The following is a 19,184-nucleotide window of genomic DNA, read 5'->3' as shown; positions in this document are numbered from 1 at the left end:
CAAGGTGATAATGTCTTTTTCTTCTGGCTGCTTTTATGATTTTCACTTTGTATTTTTACTTCCAGCAGTTTAATTATTCACATTTGAAAGTATAATTTTCTTTGTATTTATTCTGCTTGGGGTTCATAGAACTTCTTAAATCTGTGGCTTGAACTTTCATCAGTTTTAGGAAATTCTTAGCCTTTATCTCTCCACATATAGCTTTTATCCCATTCAAAAGTGAATTTTTTGATTATGTCCAAAAAATGTACATACCTTAATTTAAAAATACTTTATTGCTTAAAAAAATGCTAACCATCATCTGAGCCTTCAGTGAGTCATAATCGTTTCACTGGTGGAGGGTCTTGCCTCGATGTTGATGGCTGTTGACTGATCAGGGTGATGGTTGCTGAAGGCTGGAATGACTGTGGCAATTTCTTAAAATAAGACAACAGTGTTTGTGGCACCTCAAAACAACTACAGTCGGAGGTCACTGATCACAGATCACCATAACAAATATAATAATAATGAAAAAGTCTGAAATATTTCGAGAGTTACCAAAATGTATCACAGAGACAGAAGTGAGCAAATGCTGTTGGAAAAATGGCGCTGATCAACTTACTTGATGCAGGGCTGCCACAAACCTTCAGTTTGTATAAAACGCGTTATCTGCAAAGTGTAATAAAGTGAAGCATAATAAAATGAGATGTGCCTGCATATATTTTTGAGCTTTTTCCTATGCCTCGTATGCCTCTTAAGCTTCTTTCTATATTTTCCATCCTTTTGTGTCTGTGCTTCAGTCTGAAGACCGTGCAGAGACACGCTTCATGTTCAGTAAACCTCTAGTCATCTGTGTTCAATTTGGTCTTAACTCCATGAATTGAGTTCTTCGTTTAGGTATTCTACTTTTTAGTTTAGAAATTCCAAATAATAATTATTATTAGATTCTAAGTCTCTGTTAAAATTCTCCATCTTGTCACCTGTTTTCTTGAATATGTTCATCCAGTTCTTTTAAAATCTTTGTCTCCTAACTCAATATCTTCATCACTTAGTTTTCTCTTGTTTTTGTCTCCAGAAATGCCACGTAATTTTTTATTGAATTCTGGACATTGCATATAAAAACTCATAGAGGCTCTGGAAGATGTTTTCTTGCCCCAGAAAGGATTTACTTTTGCTTTTGGCAGGCAGTTAGGCAAGGGGCAGATCATTTTAACCCAATTAGTGATTGAGCTGATTTAATGCTGAGTTTCAGTCTTTTTAAAAGCCTTGTCTATTCCTGCTTCACTGTTATTTTTACAATGTAACCCTTCAAGGGTCCTAATGAAAAGCCTGGGGGGTTTACTGGGCCTTTTCTCTTTGGTAGGCTCTGAACTCCAGTTTCTGTGTTCCCAGCCTCAGGAAACTGCCAGACGTTCTGCTCAGCTCCTTAGCCACTTCCTGCTTGACGTCTTAGTGTTTCATCCTGCACTGAACTGGGCAGATGCCTCATGAGGAAAAGTGGGGCTGAAACTCACATTTACCTTCTTTCTGGAATCTCAGCCACTTAAGTGCTGGAGTAGCTCTCTGATGATTTTGACAGATTTAAACTAAAATGTCTCCATCTTTTTTAGTTGCCAAGTTGCTCTTGGCAGGAGAGTTGTTCTGATATAAACTAATCAGCCATAGCCAGAAGCCAGGAACTTAATTTTTAAGAATGATTTCCAGTGAATCACGGTAGCCATATAGATTCCCCTGACCAGAGATATTTATGGTTTTTTGAAATCAGAATCCTTCTTACTCTCTAAAGCCACAGTTGCCATCTACTGTAATTTCCTCAATTATAAGACACTTGAGTCTGAAATAGCCTGGAAGAATACACACTGGTCTCTAGCTGGAATGTGGGAAGTACCCTGTTCTCATCAGCTATACATCTAAGATAACCCATCTCAAAGTTGAGTGCTCCCAGTGTCTTTTATACCTTCTTATATTACACTTACTACATTATATTGTAGCCATTTGTTTACTTTTTCTCCTCTGCTAGACTGAGAGCTGGAACCTGTTGTATTTCTCTTTATACTTTCAGTGTCTACCACAGTGTCTGACATTTAGAAAGTATCAGCAAATGGTTTTAGAATAAAGGGTTCTTCTAAGTAACGTTATTTATAGATATATAATATCTATTAAATTCTCATTAGTAGTAGTTTGAATGCAAAAAGATTTTTCCAGGAGTTCCCTGGCGCTCCAGTGGTTAGGACTCAGCGCTTTCACTGCTGTGGCCCCGGCTTCAACCCCTGGTCGGGGAACTAAGATCCTGTAAGCCATGCAGCACGGCCAAAAAAACAAGAAGATTTTTCCCCTGGACTTGCCCCACATTTTGGGTGAGTACCCTGTTTAGAATCTGTGGATTCTCATGAATTGAATACATTCAGGGGGATTTTCAGGTTCCCTGGGTATTGAGACAGTGGAAGAGACTAATGAAAAAAGAGATTGATAACATGGACATTTTTAAACAGATGTCAAGAGATTCGTGTTCACCCTCATCGGCGCCTCAGAAAAAAATTTTAAGTTCAGAGTTGAATAAAATGTACAGCAGACCAATAAGGAATGCCACGCTCTCCTGGAGTCATGATCTGTCCAGCGCAGTGCTTTGATTCTGACTCCAACAAACTCTCTTCCACACCAGTGCTCCCTCCACTTCTGACTGCCTTAACACTTGCATGGGAACACAGATTTTCTTTCAATCAGGTATATATCTTTCCTGTATTATTAAAAGGTAAAATTACAGTCATATTAGATAATGCTGTAGTCAAATTATTCTGTGCAGATGAATACCTGACAGACATACTTTGCTTTCATGCCAGGTGACTGGTATCTGAATTCTCCTAAGTGTAGAGTGAATATATTTCTCTATTTGAAATTAAAGTTGGACTTATTTAAATTAAGGATTTGGTTTCCTGACAGATGTCTTACTCTCTTTCAGGTTCCGAGTCTTCATGCTTAGGATTTGGTATTTCTAATAACTTGAACCAACAGAAATGCTCGTAACAGTTGCATGGACTTCCTTTTACTGATTTTCTTACGCTCCAGAAACATACCATCCCATGTTCAAAGGATGGAAGTCCAAAGAATTCTTATCTTTATTCCCTAACATGCCTAGCTCCATCATACTCCTGGTCAGTCCTGTGTGTTTCCTACCTAACAAACCCAGATCAAAGCCAAATGAAATGTCTTCTCCAGACTTTTCTCACTCCTAATTTTATAAATAAAAAATATTTTTATTTTATATATAAATACTTCTTAACGATTCCAGTTTCTGTTAATGACGGACTAGCTTGATCATCCACAGGTAATAATGATGAAATTGGACAATTTGAAAGTATTGTAGAGTAACCAGAAACAGGCAGAAACTGAATAAATCTAACCTTGAAAGACAATGGGTGACATTTGTTTATGGGGTTTTGCCTGAGGGCATTCTCCAATCTTGGGTCAAGAACACAAACTGAAGGTGTTGAAGGATGGAGTTTGAGGCCAAGAGATCAACCAGAAAATCAGAGGGAAAAATCCAGTTTAAAAATTTACTATACATGTAAAGAAATAGGAAAATGTGATACTTAAGGGAAAAAATAGTCAATAGACTCTGAGATGATCCAGATATCACAACGAGTAGACAGTGACTTTAAAGCAGCTGTTACAAATATGCTCAAGGACTTGAAGATATACACACAATGAATTCACATGGGGAATTTCATCTGAGAAATAGAAACAATTAAAAAGATGAAATGGAGGGACTTCCCTGGTGGCACAGTGGTTGAGAGTCCGCCTGCTGATGCAGGGGACACGGGTTCCTGCCCCAGTCCGGGAAGATCCCACATGCTGCGGAGCAGCTAGGCCCGTGAGCCATGGCCGCTGAGCCTGCGCGTCCGGAGACTGTGCTCCACAAAGGGAGAGGCCACAACAGTGAGAGGCCTGCGTACCTCAGAAAAAAAAAAAAAAAAAAAAAGATCAAATGGAAATTCCAAAGCTGAAAAGTATAAATAACTGGAATGGAAGGTTTACTGATTGGGCTTAAAATCAGATTGGAGAAAAGAGAAGCAAGAGTCAATGGACTGGAAGATCAATAGAAATTATCCAATCTGAAGAACAGGAAGGAAAAAAATTAGAGAAAACACATATCTTGGATGAAGGCAAGAAATAAAAGTAGGGCAGAATTGAAGTGAATGCTCACTACTATTAAATTCTAGCAATTAATTCTGCAAAGAAAAAAACTGAAAAATAAAACCTGGATTTTGGGTGTCTAGTTCTTGTGGTGTTTTTTCCAAGAGTGAGAGGGAACATATCTGATTTCAAAAGTGTGTTTTTATTGGCTTTCATAAGGTCATTTCTCTCACGTGGCCATAAGTTTCTTAGTTTTCTGTCCTCTTCCTCTTTTTTTCTTTCATTCCTTCCAGTGTGGATGACCTTTTCCATCTGTGTGCTATATTCTGGAGCTATTTAATTATGGAGACAACTTCTGACAGTGGACTAAGGCAAAGGAAACATGGGATAGGTCATCATATACAGTTCAATTCTTAATTGGTTTGCTTTTTGATGCATTCTCCTGTTGTATTTCACTTTAACTCTAATTTTTGATATTTCAAATCATAGTGAATCATTTAGTTATTTCTAAGCATCAATCTTTCTTAAGAATCTGTGAATACAAAACACCAAATGATATGTCAAAATGAGTGGCTTTTAATTATTGATCCCTCTAGATACAATTCTATTTCTTTTGGTTTACCCTTTGTAGGTGTTTCACCAAAACCAACAGCGCTTTCAGCAGCAGCCCCCTTCCTGTGGTCCCAGTGGTAGCACCTTATCCTCAGGATGGTTTGGAAATGAAGCCCCTCATTCACATGAAGATGCCTGTATGTCTGGCTTCCACAGTCCCCGACTGTGGTCAGTCACCTGAGAAGGGCATCAGAGATGACAAGGCACGAAGACCTGCTCAGCATATTTGCTGTCAAGACAATAGAAATGAGACCAACTCTGGTTGTGTGGAAGTTGCAGCAGAGTTCAACAGAGGTACAGCAAGACATTATAAATCTTAAGTTTCTAGATAGTCTTCAGTTAACTAAGAACTGTATCAGGAAAGGTGATCCTTTCAGAATGTTGTCTCTATGATCAACTCACATATTTCTTAGATATTGGGTGGGGGGTGGGTATTGGATACTTAAAAAAAAAGTTGACTCAATAAAGAGTTCTTTGAAATTTTGTTATGCACACTATTCATCTCAGGTTGTTCATCCTGAGAACATTTTGGAAAATAAATCCAAATAGGCTTTGATTCAGTTTGTACCTGAAAGTAGACTTGCTAGAAGGATGCATTTTGTGATCCTGAGCTTTTTCATTTGAATTGATTCTGGAGTTGTAGCCTTTCTTTAAGGTGGTAATTTTGGGGCTTTTAAGGGGTTTCCTTTAACCCTGAGCTGAACTGTATAACTGTTCATGAGAGCTCAACTTTATTTTAAACCTTTTAAACCTACTGGCTCCCTCAAATTCAAACTAAATGTAACTGGGCTCTGATTTTGTTCATGATTCTTTCTTTATTGCTCAAGGTAATGTTTGTAGACTGCTTTGATAAAAATCAGCCTTTATCATTTCATAATGCTTCCAAACCTTTGTTTCTCAGGAGACAGCTGTGTGCCTTCAGAAACAGAGAACAAAATTTTAAGTTGGAATCCTCTTATTTTGCCACCTGTTTCAAAGGACTGCACTGAAAAGACACCATGGTTTCCTCCTGGCATTCCTGTAGACAGCCCTTCAGGGGTCCTTCAGCAATCCCAGGAAACCTGAGGATGTGTCAGTGCCTTGTCATGTTTCCACTTCAAGCCAGTAACTGCACAAAACAGGCCTGGGGATGGACTGTGTGAAGGACATTAATTCAATTCAGAGAGAACTCGTTATTTATTTTTTGTAGTAGTAATGTCATATGAATGTATCTTAAAATGTGTGCCCTTTTATATTATTTATGCCTTCAAAGTTTCCCTCCCTATTTCTTCCTCCCCCTCAGTAGTAAACAACCTGGTTTGGCATAGTTTTCAATCATATGAGAGCAGTGGGATCATTCCACGTTTTCCAAGAGCCTCAGCGACAGTAAGAGCCCCTCCTACAAGGATCCCACCTGTTGGCTGACTCGGCTCAGAGAGAGTTGCACAGGCCATTGGAACTTTTCAGATGGAAAGCTGTCTTTCACTATCATGTTATCAGACTTTCTGAGAACATGTGTAGTCAACCCCAGTTGTAGCCCGATGTTTGTAATAGCAGCTGTCTTGTGAATTTGAAGAGTGCCTTCCACAGAAGTGATAGTTGAACTATAGACTGTCTGCACATGGGCACACGTTATGTCCAGCTTTCTAGGCACCAATCACAAAGGGTGTCATGGACACGGTGGTGGTTAAGTCTGGTTGGGTTATTGCAGAAGGTAGGAAGGGAGCCAAGGCCAGTGAGAAGAAGAATGCCTACTCAAATTTAACATTGCTTTTGTTTATAACATGGTCACCATGGGGCTCTTCTTGCTTGACTGTTTCTAAGAGTAGGAGCAAAATAAGACTTTCAAGTCGTGACTGGAAGAGAAAGATGTGCATTTTAAGAAACGAGGGAAGGTTCCAGGGGGGCCGTCTCGGCGGACGCTCTCCCATCAGTATAGGATGTGTCATGGTACCGCAGTCCCTGAAAATCGGTAGGTTCTGATTTCCAGCTTGGGCAACACCTGGAAGATGGGAGTGTCAGAAAAGAATCTTGAGGTTTGAAGTTTCCAGACATTTTTTTCTGAATGTCGTCATTGTAACAGGCACCTAAAGCTTTGATTAGAAGAGTTCATAAATCACAATGATTGCTGCCTCTGAGTGACAAGGACATTTGCAGCTGCCCTTGGAAGGCTTTTCTGCTCCACATCTAAAACAAAACAAAACAACACTCTAAGTGTATTTAATAGCTTGAGTCAAGCTTTATGGATCACTGCTCTTTTCTGGATTGTGCATCCCTTTGGGGAAGAAACAGATTCTACCTAAAGTCAAGCAATTCCAGCGTAAGTGGAAAAATTTTAGTTTCCCAACAATTGCAGTGAAATAGACTAGAATACTGTACTAATCGACTTTCTATATAAATGCATCAGTATCCCCTTACATATGTCTATATACTTTATAAATAGAACTGTTAGTGGAATGTGCTTTGTGAGCTGGGTCACTATGCAAGGATTACTTTGAGTAGAATGTAGTAGATATCATTTCATAGTCGGGTATCAGGGATGCTGTAGAGTCAAGTTCTCCATCCCAGACGTCCATGCCTGTAGTATACTGGAGTTATTCTTCATGTTGCTTAGATGCAGTTAGCTTTGGAGGGGGATAGCTGTGTCCCTTACTTCTGTGGCTAGCAAAGGACAAAGTCCTAGCACACAGAATATAAAGACATACCCTGTGTTTGCCAGTCAAGCTACGGCAATACAGTCACAAAGGGAGTTTTAGAAAACTGGGGAGTAAATGTTTGTAGGCAGTCATTTTGATTCAGGAAACAGAGGTGTATTAGCATGAGCCTTAGGTCATAAACTGCTTTTAAAGATTGACTTTGAGTATGGGATTTGTCCACTAGGAAGAGAAAACAACTTTACCTTTAGGGCAATCTCACTGTGGACTGCTTTATTTATATTATTAGTAACGCTGTTTTAAGTGTTATCCCTTTTATTGTATTTTATTTATAAAAAATGCCTTTATATATGGAGATATATAAATATAAATATATATATAATTGCCTTCATGTTTAGGAGTTATGAGTGCTCTCTAACCACGATTGTTCTGAACTTTTGGCCCTGCACAGTCACCCAAAACAGTCCTACCTAATGTCCCTTGCCAGGAAGTCAGAGGAAAATACAGCGTGGGCGATGGCTGACAGTTGTGAAGTAACTGCTGTGTACCAGGCACTGTGCTGGTGCTTGTTACTGCTGTCTCAAATCTTACTGTTAAGACACATCGACAAAGTAGGTGGTAAAGTCCCCAGGTCACACAGGTGAGCCACAGAGCCTGCATTTGAACTCACCTGGAGCTGTCATCTGAGCTCCCTCCGTTTTTCCATACTGCTTTCCGAAAGCATTGTGGTTCACTCTCCTGATGGAACTGGTCCAGCTCTGTAAGCCCTGGTCCGCCCCGCCATGGGATTCCTCGGACGCTCAAACTCCACAACAAGAGAAGCTGCCTCTGTCCTCCACGGGCAGAGCTCTGAGCTTATTGCCTGGTCTTCCCGGAGCCCTCATTTCTCTCCATGACCGCCGCCCCCACCCCCCGACACTACCATCCGCACACGGGAATTTGACCTGTCAGCGTAATAGGGATCCTGTAATCCCTCAGGCCTCTTAGAATTCGCTGTCTTTGTTTTAGCATAAAACTCCCCCACTCCTACTATATCATTTCACTAGCTCCTTTTTTTCCTTCTCTTGGTTATGCACTGATCGTCTGGTGATGGATGCTCTACAAGATGTAAGTGAAATGGCAATGTTTTAAACCTTTTGAAGTGGTCTCTAGAAAAAGCATCTCTTTCTCGGTTTTGTTTTTGTTGAATGAGTCCTCAAGGACCAATACATCCTTACTAAGCTGATTGTGATGCAAATCTCATTCCAGCTACCGTACTGCCAAGAAGTTAACTTTATAACTGAATTTCATCTGTGTTGCTCTGTTTAAGATGCATGTTTTTGTATCATATTGAAAAGTATGTTTTATTTTCCTTAAAGTGGTAATGTTTGAAATTGTACATATTTTAAATGATGTAGTTTTGACAGGTTTTATTTTGTTGATTTGATTTTATATTAAAAGAGAATGCTGCTTTCATGTAGAGTAGCATGTGAAGACGGGGATCCTCTGATTGCTCCCTGTTTGTGTAAAGCTGCTTATAGCCTGTGATTGGGGTGGGTGTACATCTCACTCTGACATCTTTTGGACCCCTGTCCTCCCCTGAAAATCCCCTATGCACATCCCAGAGCCCAGTGAGTTAATCCATTCTGTTCTGACTGCAGAGATCCAGGCCCTGAAGGAAAAAGATTCAGGACAGGTATTTTATGGGAGGCTGGGAAAATACGTGCACCAAGGAGCTCTGTCAAAACAGGCAGACTCCCTTAGGGGAACTCGGTATTTCTTTGGAAGGAAGCAAGAAGTAGGAGAGGAGCAGCAGGAGAGTGAGGGAGAGGGGTCCCTTCTGAGACCTCACCTATTTTTACCATTTACCTAGAGCCATGTCGCTATGAACCCCAGGGTAGAAATTTAGTCTCAAGAAGCAGCTTTGCTTTACTGCCCTGAAAAACTCAAAGTGTCTGGGCTGCTTAGACCAGAAAGCCAAGGGGGACTTTTGCATGGGGTGGGGCCGCCTTGTTCTGTTGTATTCCCCAGATTTAAAAGAGCCTTCCTTGAACCTCAGCCCCCGTCCTGAGAGCTGTGAGGGAACCTGAAACCCCTCTTCTAATAAAGTCTGGATCTGTGAGAACCTAAGGAGAACTTAGTTTCTGTCAGTTTTCCATCTCCTCTCAGGCGCCACTTTCCTGATTCCTGGCAGGATCACCCCTTGGCTGTCTCGCTGTTTCTTCTCATCTGAGTCCCCCACGGAGGCAGCCCTGCTGACTCTTCCAGGCAGTGGAACAAGCATGCGTTTGTGTTTCACCCAGATGTCAGACACACACGCTTGGAGTCAGTGAGTCATGCTGGCGGCTGACAGAGTGTGACTTTGGCTTGCCCGGGTCCCCTCTCAGCCAGCTCCCCAAGCCTGGTGGCAAGAACCCTGTCCCTTCTTGTTGGCACGGACTACGGGGTCTAGCCACTGTGAGGCCCTTTGACTGTGACAGGCTCGGTGCTGTTCCTACATGAAAGGTGAAAGGGAGACAAAGGCCCTGGGCACCTGGCTCTGCTACCAGCCCTGATTCAGCTGGTCCTATAGTAGAAGCTCGTGTTCTTGGGGAAGGAACTTGGAATGTGGAACGAACTAGACGAGCACATCTCTCTCTTTTTTTTTTTTTTTGCGGTACGCGGGCCTCTCACTGTTGTGGCCTCTCCCGTTGCGGAGCACAGGCTCCGGACGCGCAGGCTCAGCGGCCATGGCTCACGGGCCTAGCCACTCCACGGCATGTGGGATCCTCCGGGATCGGGGCACGAACCTGTGTCCCCTGCATCGGCAGGCGGACTCTCAACCACTGCGCCACCAGGGAAGCCCGAGCACATCTCTTGCTAGAGTTGAATGAAGGGCACACATGCCTGCAGATCTTGCTTCCCATCTCCTAGCCTCCTCCCAGTAGGGAAACCCGGGGCCCAGCTGAAGCCAGGTCAGCCTTTCCCTGTGGGAGCTGCAATCGGAATAATCCTCCAATGGTGAGAGCATCACGTGTGATTTATTGAGGGATTTCTCAGTTCACAGACTTGGTGTGGAAGCAGGCAGCCTGCTCCTACGGCACCAGACACTGTTCCCGGCACCGTGGTTCTCACTTGCCCTCGGACAGCCAGTTGGTCTTCTCCCCAATCATGTGTCTTCCTCGTCTTTCCACCTCTGTCTCCCACAAGCTGGGCCAGGACTTGTCTCATAATCAAGTCATTTAGAGGCCCTGCAGTTGAGCCTCGTGCTGGCTGTAAAAGCCAGATATTCAGTGGGAAGGGCTAGCTGGGGTCTTAGCTACCTTGGCTTTAACACTCAGTATGACCGAGGGGATGTTCCCATCCCCACCTTCTCCCCTAAGTGCGTTGGCACCTTCCCCTTGAGGCCTCACGGTGTGGCACTCACTGTGATGGTGACGTTTACTGGAGCCTCCGTGGATTCTTGTGCAGGATGCGAACCTGGGGTGGTGGGTAGTGGTTCAGTGCCTACAAAGCACAGACACAAGCAAAGGAGAGAGGGATGCCCTGGGGGTGCCCCAGATTGTTCCCAGAGGACAAGAGACACTGAGCATCACGCATGAAACTCAGGACTGTTTCCTGGCTTTGGGGATAAAATCGAGCTTACCTGTCACTGCCTCGGGGCCACCCCTTGAACCCTGATATTGGTGACTTTGCTCCCTGAGGGTGAAGTGTGAGAGTAAAGTTAGTGACAATTACACTCTCCCAGACTTCCTGACCTCCAGAATGACTGGGCTTCCATACTCACCTGGGAACAGGCAACCGCCCAAGGCCGGTAGGAAGAAAAGGAAGAGGTGCATTTCTTGAGCAACCAACACAGGTCTTGGGAGAATAACCCCCCGTTCCCTGAGACTCGGGAACCCAGAAGGGGGTAGCCCTAGATGCCCGAGGTTGGGGGTTGGAGCCCTGATGGGCATCTAGCATTGGGGAGAGGTCACAACTAAGGAAGAGCCTAGATTCCTTGCCCAGGGGAGTCTACATCTTATGGGGCCACCTTACAGGGTCAAGCAACCCTGCCCTTGAGCTTCCCACTCACAGGGGAAGGTGTCCAGGTGCCGGGCAGCATACTGGAACACCAGCAGAGAGGTCACCGTTGCCACGACCATTCCTGTGCCTGCCGCATCCAGCACTGCAGGATAGGCGCTGAAGGGGGGGCGTCCGCTAGGAGGGGTTGCACGGGACAGGTTTAGAGCCGCTGCTGAACTTGGCAACAGTGGCTTATAGGGTACCAAGCAGGCTGTGCCCTGCTCATCCGGCTCCCCCTCCACCTGAGGTGGGTGATCAAGAGCAAGCCTTGACGCACAGAATCCGGAGACCAGGTCTCTCCCCGGGAAAGAGATGCTCTGCGTGCCTGTATTGAGGTTTTGAGTCCCCAGCCAAGTCCCCTATATCTGGCACGGGAGGCAGCAAGCCAGTGATCTCGGCAGCCTGGGGTCGAAGGAAAGGATGCCGTAACGTAGGGAATTCCCAGAATGGAGAAAGAGCAGCAGGAAGCCAAGAGCCCACCTCTGTCCCAGGAGGTGAGACTGAGGCACAGAGTCGGGCCCCATCCTTATTTAATCACCAGCACCGGCACCTCCCCTTTCCCTATTTCTTCTGATTCAAGCGGACTGTGGCTCCCACCCCTAGGCTTGGGCCTCCAGAACCTCCCTGGGAGGGGACGGAGGGGAGACACAGCAGTGGGGGTCACCTGAGGGGAGGGTGCAGGAGAGGACAGAGGCTGGGGGTGGAGGGACTCAGGGGGAAGGAAGCGAAGGCACAGAGTCGGGGATGCCGTGGGGACGGGAAGATGCCCCCGGGTTCGGTTCGGTGGAGCAAAGCTGGGTTGCTCCACGGCGCTAGCCTTACGGTACCTGGTGTCTTCACCTCAGAGGGGTGTCCAGCTGTGCGGTGATTCAGAGCCAGGACGTGGAAGGCATAGAGGACCCCCGGGTCCAAGCCCCGCGGCCGCCGGCCCCTGCTCTCTGGCTCGATGTCACCAGCTGCGGTCTCCCAAGCCCCAGGAAAGAGATGCCCTGCGTGTCCCCGGGCCTTGGACGGCCCACGGCAGCTGCACCTCGCTCTGGCGTCTCCCGTAGGTCAGGCGGCTGACGGCGTGCGCGCGCCTACCAACAATCATGTGCGCGCGCGCATGCTTATTAAGGTTTTGTTGAGAAAAGCTGGTGACGTGCGGGTCGGGGTTGTGGCGCTGACCGCTTCCGTGAAGTTTTAGTCTGTGTTACCCTAGACTTACACACTGGCCTCAATTTCCTCGTCTATAAATGGAGGAACAGGAGATTACTCTGAGTGCGTGGCGTTCTGTTTGCCTGAACTCGAGTGCATCCGATTCACGGTCACGTGGGGCTTGTGCTTTTTGAGGCCCTGTGTCTGAGAAAGATAACGCCTCCAAGTTTTGGAGCAGGGAATCCCTGTGCCTTTCCACCTAAAGGGCAATGGCTGGAGGTTCTCCATCCCCCTCTCCACACACATGCCACCCCCCACCCACTCAGCACCTACAGCAGGACGCTCCGACTGCTGTTGCCCAAGGCATTTCCGGCCTTGCACTGGTAGGTGCCACTGTGGCGTGCTGGGTGGGCATCCCGGACACTCAGGCGCAGCTGGGCACCCTCAGGGTGTAGCATGAACCCCGAAGTGCCTGGCTCCACCTGCCGTTGCTGGGGTCCCAGTCAGAGGAGCTGGGCAGGTTGCGTGCCCCCCAGGAGGGCACATCCCAGCCAGGCGTCTCCCCACCCCCAGCACTGACACCCAGGGCTCAGCCACTGCCAGCTGTGGGGCTTCCACAGGGACAGAGAGGGTAAGGCTAGAAGGTGCCCCCTGTGTCTGGGCTGGTGGAGAGGCTTGGATGTGAGGTGCTGGCTGGCAGTGGAGGGGATGGTGGGGACAGAGGAGACGGGGCCTGTGGGGTTGACAGTGAAGCCTGTCATGGCCCGGTCTGCCTCCTCTTACAGGCTCTCATTCTATGCCGAATTCCTGTCACCACCTGCTCCAGGCTTTACTGATAGCAGCTGTGTTCCTCGATGCTCCTCTCCCACCGGACCCCAGGGCAGCTCCTACAGGTGGGGCCCCTGCCCTATTCACCTCTGCATTAAGCACCTCCTCCTAGCACATGGCAAAGGGCCTCCTTCCTCCTAAAGGCCCACAACCTCTCCACCAGGGCACAGGACCGGGCCTATAGCGGGTGCTCAGTTTTTATGGACTGACTCCTAGAGACCCAGGGTTTCAGGTGTCCGTGAATCTCCTATGATGGAATTTCCAGTCCCGAGACTGAGTAAGAAGGGAAGGAAATATTTTGAGTGGTGGACCTCCCTGAAAACATGCTAGTCACCCAACGTTTGGAGACCAAGATACGAATCATTTTGTGAGAATTGTTCCATGTGACAGTTCTGCTGCTTGCTTTTCTGAAATTTTTACTTCAATATTTAATGCTTTTTTTCTTGAGTTGGCAATAAATAGGACTGCCAGGGCCAGACGAAGACAGAGAAAGAAATCAGACCAAAAACGAATAGAGGGAGTGGGAGAGGCAGAGGGAGGCCTCTGGCACCTGAAACACTAATGCAAGTCAAGAATATAGTCAGGCACCTCTCATGCAAATTGATGCAAATGAGGGTGACAGACTCCCTCATGGTCTAGATGGTGTTGTCCAGTAATGGCTCCCCCCTCCAAACACACATGTGCCTATTTAGCACTTGAAATGTGGCCAGTCCACACTGAGATGTGCTGTCACTATAAATACACACACCAGATTTTGAAGACAGCATGAAAAAAAAAGAATGTAAAATATCTCATTAATAATTTTATTATTACATGTTGAAATGATAATATATTGGATATATCAAGCTAGATACAATGTTTCGCTGTTTCTTTTTACTTTTTTAAGTGTGGCTACTAGAAAATTTTAAATTATATATATATATATATATGGCTCACATTATAATTTTATTGGACAACACAGACCTAGACCAAGTCCCCTGATTGTATGGATCAAAAAGTTTGAGTCCCTGGGAGGTGAGGTTACACAGTGTCTTGACTTACTTTGCATTCCAGCACAGCTGTCCCCCAGAGCCCCTCATCCTGATTCCAAAGGGCTGCTGCTCCCACCCCGCCCCAGAACCGAGTCTCCATCCCTAGCTGGAGCCGGCAGAGGGCGTTGGGGACCCTGAGTGGGTGAGTGCCCAGGCACGTGATCTCTCTGCCAGCCAGATCGTCCTGGGCCTGGAGGATGTGGACGGCCAACGAGGAGCGGCTGCTGGTGCCCGAGGTCGGCTGCCGTCCGTCAGGCCAGCTCGGCACAGCAGGGGGCTCCAGGCCACTCACAGCTCAGCATGATGGACTGGTCTCTGATTGTGGCCATGGTCCAGCAGGTGGGGCTCCAGAGGGGCTCCCCTAGGTAGGGAACAACGGCTCGGCATGGCCCTACAGGAGGAGGAATGGCCGGCAGGCCTACCCATCCTTCCCTCCTTCATTTACTCTTTCACTCACTCATTCCTCCAGGTACACAGTCACTCAATCATTCATTCATTTGCCATTTATTGAGGGCCGACCATGTGCCAGGGAAGCAGTGGGAACAGATGCTAAGCAAACAATTGCAATACAATCTGATGAGTGCTAGAGTATAGGTAGAAAGACAAACTCTCTGGGGCTTCAGGGAGGAGGACTTTGAAGACAGGATGACATGTAAACTTGGTCTTGGTAGACGGGTAGGAGTTTCCAAGGCAGAGAGAAAGCTAAAGGCATATTTCAAGACCAACATGCAATAATAGAGTGGTAGAAGTAAAGGGTAAGGTCGATGAGCGCCTCCCTGGAGGCTGGGAGATGGTAAGGAGGGTGTCGCAGGGCTCTAAGCCCGGACTGAGGACAGGGCACAGTGTGGGTGGAGACCGGGGCTGGAGAGGAGAGAAAAGCTGGGAGGTGGGGACTTCCTCATTACACGGCAAGTCCTGGAGCTTGTGGTCTGGAGTCCCTCCCCGGATCCCAGGGTCCCACTGGTCTGGCCCCTGCCCACTCCTCTGCCTAGAATGGCAGAGCCCTGCTGTTTCCTGCGTGCACTCACACGGCGTGATCCGCAGAGGGCAGGCAGAGCCGGGGCTGGGTGCCGGCTGGTTCAGGTGAAGACACTGCTGCTGGGGAGCTGGGTGGCTGCGTGACTGCAGGCGACATTGCTGAGGGCAGCAGGGCCAGTTCCCCGGGGCCCGTCCCACTGCAGCTGGGCAGCCGGAAGCCCTGCAGACCAGACCAGAGTCAGTGCCCCAAGGGTGGGGAGTACAGTACAGGAGGGCTGCCCCTCGGGGGCATCTGGGTGGAGAAACAGGCCCCAAGGCAGTGCACCGCAGCCCCCGGGCCTGGCTGGGAGCCTGGAGGCCAGAGGTGTCAAGGGTAAAGGAAGTAGGGAGAAGTGGGTGAGCGGGGAAAGAGCGATGCCTCTGAGGGGCCGGTGAGGAAAAGGCTGAGACCTCTGGTCAAAGGCAGGGGCTGGGGGAGGGGCGGGTGTTCAGAGTCCCTGAGGAATCCCAGAGGCCCCCCTGGAGGCCCCACTGGGAAGTCTCCCACCTCCCGTCCTCTGCTCTGCCCCAGCCACTTTGCCTCACTGGCTTCACCCTTCTCTGGCCTCAGTCCGGCCCCCAGGGCCATGGGAAGAATCCCTCGGGGAGGGGTCTATATGGGGTCTTCCCCTTTTCCCACCTCTTCCCACGGTTTTCCTAGCCTCTCCCCCACCCCCTGACCCCCCACTCTGCGGCTCCATCCAGTTCCCCAGACCTCCTTCCCCCTCACCTTGCACCCCAGGGCCCCTGGACTCTGCCAGAGCACAGGACCCTGGGGGCTCCAGCTGGGAGCGGCCCCTCGGCACACACTCACAGTAGATGGTGCGCCGGCCGCTGCTCTGTGCACGGGTGTCCGGGCAGCTGCTGCGGGCCAGGCAGGTGTATAGGCCTGTGTGGGCGCAGCCGGCACTGACGACGATGTAGGTGGGTCCAGCGTGGCCCTGAGTGTGGTCACGGAGCCACACATAGCGGCTGGGGGGTGGCTGGCTGCAGCCAGGCAGCTCAGGGTCACCTCTTCCATTTCACTGGCCCCAAACCCCACCTCACTGAGGCCCAGCGGCTCCACGGGGATCACAGGACTGTCTGGACCACCTGGAGGGCAAGGAAGGCCTGTCACACCTCCCAGCCTTCATTCCTTCATTCACTCATATAGTCTTTGCTGAATTCACTCACCATCCAGTGAACGTGTATTACGTACCAACCGTATCGAGTACTGTGTGAAGGTCCCCAGGAACTCAGGGTGCAGGGACCAACAGCACAGGCCAATATAGGCGATCAGGGTCTGTGGAGGGGAGCACCCCAGGTTGGGGGAGCTCGGGAGGGCAGGTGTGACCGTGAGGGCTTCCCTGAGGGACTAGGGGCTGAATTGGGGTAGGGGGCTGGGCGAGAGCTGGCTACCCAGAAAAGAGGCAGGGCGCCCAGGCTCATCCAGAGGAACCCTTCCAGACGCACCCAGAATAACGTTTGACCGGATATCTCAGCCCCCAGCCCACCCCCAATCCCCCATGGCCCAGCGAAGTTGGCACATACAGTTCACCTGGCTCTGCCAGGCCAGGATCCCGGGCAGAGCTGCAGCCTGTCTGGAAAGGAAGAGGAGGCATGACCGGAATGGCAGAGCTCAGGGCCCCGGAGAGATGAGCTGAGGGGGTCCTTCACGTTTTTTTTTTTTAAGTAATTAACTTATTTATTAAAAATTTATTTATTTTTGGCTGCATTGGGTCTTCATTGCTGCACACGGGCTTTCTCTAGTTGCGGCGAGCGGAGGCTACTCTTTGTTGCGGTGCGTGGGCTTCTCATTGCGGTGGCTTCTCCTGTTGTGGAGCACGGGCTCTGGGCGCACGGGCTTAGTAGTTGTGGCTCGCAGGCTCTAGAGCGCAGGCTCAATAGTTGTGGTGCACAGGCTTAGTTGCTCTGCGGCATGTGGAATCCTCCCGGACCAGGGATCGAACCCGTGCCCCCTGCATTGGCAGGAGGATTCTTAACCACTGCACAACCAGGGAGGTCCCGGTCCTTCACTTTTGAGAGACAAAAGAGTACAGTGCTCAGAACACAGCGTTGCCTCTTCATCACCGTGTGATCTTGCATCTATGAAGAGCAAGGCACTGTGCTGTATATGGTTGGCGCCTCCCTTTCTCCCTTCCTTTCTTTTCCAAGGAGCGTTAGCTAAGCCAGCATAACCTGCTACCAAGCTTTGCCCTGGGCTTGCTCAGTGCCGAGTCCCTGGAGCAGATAGAGCTGCAGGCTCTCAGGTTTTGGTCCCAACTTCTCATCCCAACTTCTCATCTCCCACTCCTGCTCAGACCCTATGAGCTCCACCCTCATGGTGGGGCCTCCATCCACAGCCTACCTGCTTCCAAGGGCTCCCATCAGCACCCACATTCATTGCTTTCGGAGATTCTGGAGGGAGGGAGAGGAGATAGTGTGAGTCAGGAGAAATGAGGGGTCAGCCTGCAGGGGTCTCTCGGCTAAACTTAGGAAAGAGGAGGCATAAGGACGTGCTTGAGGACCCAGACTCTTGGCTAGTTTGAGCTGAAGTTTTAGAGAACCAGGCTGAAGGCTCCGAGTGGGTCACTGGGACCTCCCTCGCATCACAGGAGTCTCCACTGCAGGCTTCGGGACACATGCCCTTCAGCCTCTCCCCTTGACCAGCATTAAGTGGGCAGTGTACTAGCAGCACGACGCTGGGCAAGCAACGTGCCTGCTCTGAGCCTCATTGTCCTCATCTTTAAAATGAGCATAATAAGAACTACCTCTTCAGGGTATTAGAGAGAGAGGATGCAGCCACACACATCCAGCACCTCATAAGCCCATGGTCCACAGTGCACGTTCAGTCAATGCTCATTCTTGCCCTCTTTGTGTTTAGGTTGAACTGGAATCTGCTTTTCTGACACATCTGTCCTAGGGGTTGAGTTCTTCCCATGAAACTTTGCAAAACTATTCAAATCCCTCTTCCAAATGAAACTCATCATATTTGAAACAGCATGTCCAGCCTTCCTCTTCTCCACCTGGATGGTCATCTGAGTTCCCAACCATTGCCAGGCATGTGCTGGATGTGCCATGTGTTTTCCACCCTCCAGGAGAGAGCACTTCTGTCCACATTTCACGAATGCGCTCAAATTCTCTCCGCTCTTTCCCCCGACGGCTTCATTCCCTTCATTCACTTGGCTCCCCGCCTTTGGGCCTCTTCCATTCTGTCCCCACCCACCTGAAGCTGTGTCACCTCTGAGCTGGCCAGGGGTCCGTAGCACCGCTAAGTCTCTTCTCTCTGACAAGAAGACTCAAAATCTTTCTCAGTTACGTACTGTTCGGGTTTTGTTTATCAGTCTAGTGAACATTTCCTGGCCACCATGTACCAGGGCATGTTGACTCCACTGCTTTGCTGGGCCCTCACCCAGGCCCATGAGCAAGGCTGGACAGAACTCAGCACTCTGAGAGGACGCAGCAGCTCCGTGGGCCCCCCCGATCCTTGGACGAGGGAGTGCTGTGGCTGCAGCGACTGTCCAGGTTTCCGGCCACTGCTTCACTTTCCAGGAACCTCCGCGGCGCTATGGGCAGCATCGCGCCAGACCGTGACCCTTGTTAAACTCGGGGCCAGGGGATTCTCATTCCCGGCCTCTTCCTGTCTTGCACTCACATCTCTGCTTCTCTGAGCCAACCTGCAGGCCTGATTCTGAACCCCCAGGCCTTGGGAAGAGCAGAATGTGGAAGGATGGGGACAGCTGGGCTGGAGCAGAGGAAGATGATCCTGGAAATAAATGGCTTTTCCATGTGTGTCCACATGGGTCTTGTT

General features: G+C 48.6%; 2 protein-coding genes across 2 annotated transcripts in view; one reads left to right on the top strand and one right to left on the bottom strand.

The window, feature by feature from the left end:
* CDON (cell adhesion associated, oncogene regulated) overlaps window positions 1-6,039 on the top strand; it is a 98,956-nt gene extending 92,917 nt beyond the window's left edge. Inside the window, exons 19-20 of the mRNA XM_060103793.1 lie at window positions 4,745-5,019; window positions 5,627-6,039. Coding sequence (XP_059959776.1) covers window positions 4,745-5,019; window positions 5,627-5,790 — 439 coding nt within the window. The 3' untranslated portion in view covers window positions 5,791-6,039. The remainder of the gene's footprint in view (window positions 1-4,744; window positions 5,020-5,626) is intronic.
* A 4,718-nt stretch (window positions 6,040-10,757) lies between these two features.
* On the bottom strand, window positions 10,758-18,952 carry VSIG10L2 (V-set and immunoglobulin domain containing 10 like 2). Its single transcript, XM_060105274.1, is given in 16 exon segments — window positions 10,758-10,823; window positions 11,104-11,177; window positions 11,392-11,516; window positions 12,190-12,360; window positions 12,362-12,460; window positions 12,837-13,087; window positions 13,089-13,135; window positions 14,483-14,655; window positions 14,657-14,738; window positions 14,982-14,984; window positions 15,408-15,647; window positions 16,209-16,374; window positions 16,377-16,486; window positions 16,568-16,676; window positions 16,932-16,974; window positions 18,822-18,952. Coding segments are annotated over 16 exon segments (1,890 nt in total).
* Between the last annotated feature and the right edge of the window lie 232 nt (window positions 18,953-19,184).

Source organism: Mesoplodon densirostris, chromosome 7 (genome assembly GCF_025265405.1).
Source record: "Mesoplodon densirostris isolate mMesDen1 chromosome 7, mMesDen1 primary haplotype, whole genome shotgun sequence".
NCBI classification, from domain to species: Eukaryota; Metazoa; Chordata; class Mammalia; order Artiodactyla; family Ziphiidae; genus Mesoplodon; species Mesoplodon densirostris.
This window is presented reverse-complemented; position numbering and strand designations above follow the sequence as displayed.